At 57.3% G+C, this 6,317-nt stretch overlaps 1 protein-coding gene across 1 annotated transcript; it reads right to left on the bottom strand.

The window, feature by feature from the left end:
• Positions 1–1,626: 1,626 nt before the first annotated feature.
• On the bottom strand, positions 1,627–3,044 carry MYF5 (myogenic factor 5). The gene is made up of 3 exons (XM_030479693.1): positions 2,538–3,044; positions 1,969–2,044; positions 1,627–1,820 (listed from the first exon to the last, which is right to left on the bottom strand). The coding sequence occupies exons 1-3, from the start codon at positions 3,042–3,044 to the stop codon at positions 1,627–1,629; spliced, it is 777 nt and encodes a 258-aa protein (XP_030335553.1).
• Between the last annotated feature and the right edge of the window lie 3,273 nt (positions 3,045–6,317).

Genomic DNA, 6,317 nt, shown 5'->3' with positions numbered 1-6,317 from the left:
CACTCTGGAAAAGGCTCCTCCACAGACTTACTCTGTGGGAAAGAACACCCTTACCTCAAGGTTACACAGCAAGGGCAGAAAGCAATTTTGAGGGCAGCCATGCTGGAGCGGACTGGCTGCCTGCATCAGTCTGTGTCAGGAGCAGAGCTGCCTGCTTTCCTGGCTAAGCACTTCAGACAGGTAGGTGCCACCTTACTCTCCCTGTAGCCCTTTTGGGGAGAACCAGCCCTTTGGTGTGCTGTGAGGATGGGGCCATCCCTGAGCCAGGCTTCCTCCATCTTCAGTTCAGAGGCGCTGCCAAAGAGCAGTCAGGTGGTAACAGTCAGTGACATGACTTAGCTGGGCTGAGTTCAAGCGAAAGATTTATCAGAGGTGAAATACCACTTCCAGGCTCCTTGGCCACCCAGTGCTAACAACGGAAACACAAATGGCAAATACGACCTTACCCCATGCTAGTGAGGTGCACATCCCTTCCCACCTCAGTGTTTCTTGTAGGAGACGTTTCTGAGTGCATTGAAGGAGCCCATCTCTCCATCTTATCTCTTTTTTTTAGGGGGAGAGGGGGAGAGGGAGGGCCTAGAAAAGTTTTAGATTACAACTAGAACAGTGCAAAGGGCTGGAAATTTTTCGTAGTAGAAAGACTGAAATTGAGTGTGTGGAAGAAAATACTTGTTAACGCTGAAACTCATGAAGACTCGGCCTGTCTGTTTCTAGGGCCATGTAAATAGAGAATTTTCACCCTAGCTAATGGAATCAAAGTCATTAGGAGCAAATAGGTCTATATTGCTTTCTGAATATTGTGAAATGTACCCTGTGGATTAGGAAAGAGATACTTGTGGTTTCTTCTTATTAACTTTACTAAATTTGTCTCTTGCAGAGCACTGAGAGTGACTGAGAGTAAAATTACCTGACAGGGTATCAGAGCTAGATCACAGAGTTTGTTTTACAGAGGAAAGTCACCATGCGATTTTAGGGTCAAATCCTGGAGTATGTGTTGAATCTTCATACCCAGGGAAAGAAATGAGTGCTTTTCCAGGGTGGCGGGACATAGGAAATACTACTTTTACTCTTGGAGAAAATAAAGGTGACTCTGCACGCAGCAGGACAGGAATGGAGGGAGATTTTGACCCTTCACATTTTTGTTCCTCCATGAGCCTCACAACAGTACGCACTGGTGAAGGGAGAAACAAGCTCCCAGGCCCCAGCCCAGCAAGATGTTACATCCCATGACCCAGGACCGCTGAGGTGAGGCAGGAGCTAGGGGTGACCGAGCCTGGGCTAGTGCTGAACACAGATGCTGATGGGCACCTCGCAGCCGCGTCTCGCTGCCCTCCCCGATGCCAAGGCACGCAGGTAAAGAAGGAGCAGGCCGGACAGCTCTCTTACAGCACGCTTTATTTGCAGCGGGGTTCCAGGGTAGCGCTGTCCCGAGCCCCAGGATCTGTCGACCCCGGGGGGACCCCGGGCCGGGCCCAGCGGAGCGCTTTGCCCCGGCCCCGGGGGAAGGCGGCGGGACAAGCAGCGCCGGGGCTGCCCCTCTCGCCCGAGAAGCGTTTGCGGGACGCGGCCGGGCGAGGGGAGCGGGCCCGGCGGCGGGAGGCGCGGGGTGCCGGCCTGCCCGAGCGTTCATAGCGCATGATAGGTCCGTCGGGGCGGCGGCGTCCCGGGCGTCCCCGGCCCCGAGTCGATGCTGGCGCTGGGAGAGAGGGAGTCAGCGTCGCGGAGTGGCAGCCCCGGCTCCTCCGCCGGGGACAGGCGGTCCACGATGCTGGAGAGGCAGTCCAGGCTGGACAGGGCGCTGCTCTGCCCGGCGGCGTACCCTGCGGCCGGGATGGGCGAACCGGGGGGACGGGGACAGCAGCGTGTTACAGCGGGTTCCCGTGCGGCCCCCCGAAATACCGCGGGGAGCGGGGCGGTCGCCCCCGGCCCCCGCCTCCACCCCCCCGCGCCCTCGGCTGCCGGGCTTACCGTGGGCCATCTCGGAGCAGTACACGGCGTCGAAGCTGCTGCCTCTCGCCGACCAGACGGGGCTGCCGCAGTCGGCCTACAAGACAGTGAGGGGCGAGTGCCGGCCCGGCCCCCCCAACGCGTCCCGGACCAGTGGGACGCTCCCCCGGAGGGAAAGTGCCTGAAAGCCCGCGGGGAGGAAGCCCGGGTGCTGGAGGGGAGCGGGACAGTAGCTTCCCGGACAGGGATCTTCTCCCCCGACTCCCCCCGCCTCACCCCTCTCCTGTGCCGCGCCAAGCTGGAGGGGACGCAGGGAACGAGTCCCCGGGAGCTTGGGCGCTTGCTGCGTGTCCTCTGGCAGTGTTGCCGTATGTCCCACCCGCATTCCCGGAAAACCCGTGTGCGTGCTCAGCGTTAAATCATAGAAGGGGCCTGTTCTAACGCAAACCGTACGCCTTTTCCTAATGGCCTGGTGCATTCCACCCGTCCCATACCATTAAGACCAGTCCCTCAACGCTGGGCTGAGGGGGGCCTGCCCGCGGTCCCTCGTGGGGTCCCCCACAGTCCCATCGCTCCTGTCCCGCTCTTACCATCCCATCGGAGCAGCTGGAAGTGGGACTGGTCGGTTCGGAGCAGCTCTGTCCCGGCAAGTGATAGTAGTTTTCTACCTGTTCCCTCAAGAGCTCCTGGAGGCTCTCAATGTATCTGATGGCGTTTCGCAGGATCTCTACTTTGGGGAGTCTTTGGTTGGGGTTGGCAGTGGTGCATCGCTTCAGGGTCTCAAAAGCCTGGTTCACTTTCTTCAGCCTCCTCCTCTCCCTCATGGTGGCCGCCTTCCGCCGGTCCATTGTGGTGGATTTTCTCTTGCAGGCTTTGCAAGCCCACATGAGGCAGTGACCGGCCTGGTGGTGGCCGGTGGGAGCTCGGACATGCTCCTCTTCCTCGGAGCAGGCGGGCTCGGGGGGCTCGGTGCCCCCGAAGGGAGGCAGGTCCCGGGGCTCAAAATCCTCGGGGAACTCGCCCTCCGGGGAGGAGAGGCAGGAGCTGTCATAGAAGAGCTCGGACGGGGAGAACTGGCAGCTGTCCATCACCTCCATCCCTGCAGCAGAGACGGGCAGCGTCGGGCGGCAGCCGTTGGCTCTCGGCGAGGGGCGCTGGGACAATTTCCTCCGTAATTAGCGACCTGAGACAAAGTGTCCGCTGGCTGATGCAGGGGGCCCTTATATATACACGTAAAGGGAGGCTGGTCCGCAGCGGCCAGGCTGTATTAGCATATCCCACCACATCCCCCGCCGGGGGCTGTCTGGGCAAGCCCTCTCCAGCCCTCAGGAGACAACTTGCTCCGCACCGCTCCCTTGGAGAGCCATGAGCTGGGCACTTTTCTGATGCCCGACCTCCCAAGAACTGCTTGTGACATCTACGAAGTTTAAACCAAGTCTGGGAACTCGCGGGTTTGCTATGGGAAGAGAAAGAGGGGCAGTGAGAGTGCTGACATCTCCTACAGAGCCGTTCCTCGTCCCGTGCTCCCCTCTCCCATTACGCGCTGCAGCGGGAGCGACACCGGCTCTCCAAAAGGGGAATTAACGTAGAGGGCCCGCCACAGCACCTAAAGCACCCACTTGCGTGTCTTTACTCCTCGCAGCCTGTGGTCCACGTCTAACCTGAAACAATTCACCCTTCGCTTCAGACCTAAGGTTTGCTCGTTTATCTTGAGGAGCGTTTTGTCCTGTAATTAAAGTTGTGTCATCAACCGGGGCACAAAAATGCCTAAATACTTGTGGCCAGGAGAGACGAGGAGCGGGCGGACCCAGATATTAGTGCTGCCGGATCGGGTCACAGGGAAAGCTACTCACAAAAGAAAAGCGTACGTGTTTGTTCCGAGACAAATCCCCTTCCCATTCTTCCTCCTACTCGTGTGACCCGGCGCTGCCAGAGACACAACAGTCGAGCAGTTCTTCGGGCTTGCTAATTTTCTGCTTTCAGGCGAACTTGTACCGTTACAGATGTGTCCCAGCTGCCAGTGCAACAAACCCCTCCTGGAAGTGTAAAATTTCTAACCCCGCAATCCCTAAGTAACTTTACACAAGCCGGGGACAAAAGCTCTGCAGAGCCCCAATCGCAGCAGTAGCTGAGCGGAGCGGTGCAAGGGTCATTAGAGCGGTAATGAAGCCATTTAACAGGCATTTGCTAACGCGCAGGAACCCTTTGGTTTCATCCAGGTGGCTTTTGTAGTGGAGGAAAATATTGTGAGAAGGCAAAGGGAACCTTCCCTACCTGGGAATAAAATTATGTTGACCTAAATTAACTCAAACGGAGAGCGAGGGACCCAGCAGCGGGCCAAACCCTACGGAGCCGGTCCGTGTGCCCAGGAAAAAGGCGACTCCGGTTTAGCCTCTCTTCAGGAAAAGGTAACGCGGAGGGCACGGCGACCCGGGTGTCTCAAGGAGCTTGCTCTTCGAGTGAGCAAAGCGGGCAGGGAACATCACCTTAGGTGCTGTGCTGGAAAACCTTCCCACCCCACCCCCGGCGGCTGCGGCTGGGGAGACCTCATCTGCCCCCCCAAGTCCCAAAAGGCGGATTTCCACTCTTAGGCTAAAAGTTTTTCTTAAAGAAAAGCGCCATGCACACACCCCTCCTTCTTCCAACTATCGGATGCATAATTATCGAAAGGCTGGGGAAGGCTACATCTGCGCTGCTTCGGTTTATTTGGGGCCATAAACGGGGGAAGCCCCCTTTGAAATGAATACTGTAGGAAAAGCCGGGAGTTGATAAAGGAGTAAAGTTACAGAAAGGGGAAAGCTCAGAATTCCAGGCTTCTGCAGCTCCGAGGGGCAGGTTGCTGTTTAGTTGGGCCACATCTGAAACACGGCAGTTCCCTATTGTTTTCCTAAGACACCGTCACTCAGAAAAGGGCTCTGCTCGGCAGTAACTTGAACTCTTCACATGGCTGTGGCCAGCACACAGACACACACACACACAGTGATTCACCCCGTTTGCGCTGGCTAAAATAAGCACTGTTTACAGATTTATGCTTTGTCCACAAATAAACTTGATCTTTCAAGTGCTGGCCACAGCTGTGATCACCTTCCAAGGAGGGGTTTCTCTCCAGGCACGCACAGAGGGTCTCCCGATGCACACCCCATCGGTCCCATCTCCCTGCGTGCAGAGCTTCAGCTGGCAGCTCTAACTCTTAATCTACACGGGCTGGGGTTGTTAAGAAACGCGCCTTTTCCCAAAAGCCTTTGAGGAGTTAGGAAACTTTGTTTCTCTTTTTCCTTTAACATTTTGGGGGAAGGGGAAGAAAGGATGGAAGAGCCTGTCACTCAGGAAGAAAAAAATCTGTAATTAGTATCCCTTAAGAGCCACCGGCTCCTCTGGTAAAGTGATCTCAAAACAAATTTGCAGAAGTGCAATAGGGGAGTGGAACTAAAGAAAGGGGGGAGAAAACGCAAACTACAAGGCTGGCTAATGAGGCTGCTGGGGGGTGGGGGAGAATAGCGGCTCAAGTCCGGAAAGCGGGAGCCGCCTGAGCATCAAACGCTGTCTGCTCCTGTGGACGGTCAGAGAGAAAATGGTGAACGTGTCAGGACCCCTTTACGGAGCTGTGGCTGCCCCATCCCTGGCAGTGTTCAAGGCCAGGCTGGATGAGGCTTTGAGCAAGCTGATCCAGTGGAAGGTGTCCCTGCCCATAGCAGGGGGGTTGGAACTGGATGATCTTTAAGGTCCCTTCTAACCCAAACCATTCTATGATTCTGTGAAAGGTGTTCCTCCCCCAGCCGCAGCAATCCTATTTCTGGAGGGATTCCACCCCACGCGGGAGCACTCGCAGACCTTGTGATCTATTTAATGGGATTTTCTATTTAACAAAGAAGATCTGCCCGGGAGCCGAGAGATGTTTAGGGCCCACCCGAGCCGTGCGCACCCCGCACCTCTGCAAAGCACGGCCCGGTTCCCCCCGGACCCCCGGTGCGGAGCGGCAACCGGGCCCGGGAGCGTTACCGAAGGTGGGGCGTCTTGTATGTAACGGGACGCCCGACACTGCCGAGCCGCTCCGCGCCGACTTCGCCCCTCGCCTCTCCCCTCCCGCGGTCGGTGGGTGCCGGGGCCGGCGGCAAGGGCTCCTCCGCGCCGCCCCGCCGGGAAAACTGTTTCCCAGTTGGGCTGGCGGGGCCGGGCGCTTCCAGCGGTGTGAGAAACGTTTGGTTCCCCCCAGCGCTGGGAACGCTGCGCACCTAAGTAAACACATTAGTACCTGCCAGAGGGATCGTACAGATGACAGCTGAAGAAGGCATTGGCCTCTGCTGGCAGCCCGGGACTCCCAAGAGAGATCAAAGGGACACGAGGGGGCTTTTAGCAGCCTTGAGACTGGG

This window comes from Strigops habroptila, chromosome 3, assembly GCF_004027225.2.
Source record: "Strigops habroptila isolate Jane chromosome 3, bStrHab1.2.pri, whole genome shotgun sequence".
Lineage (NCBI taxonomy): Eukaryota > Metazoa > Chordata > Aves > Psittaciformes > Psittacidae > Strigops > Strigops habroptila.
Note: the sequence above shows the minus strand (reverse complement) of the source record. Positions and strands in the feature narration are given on the sequence as shown.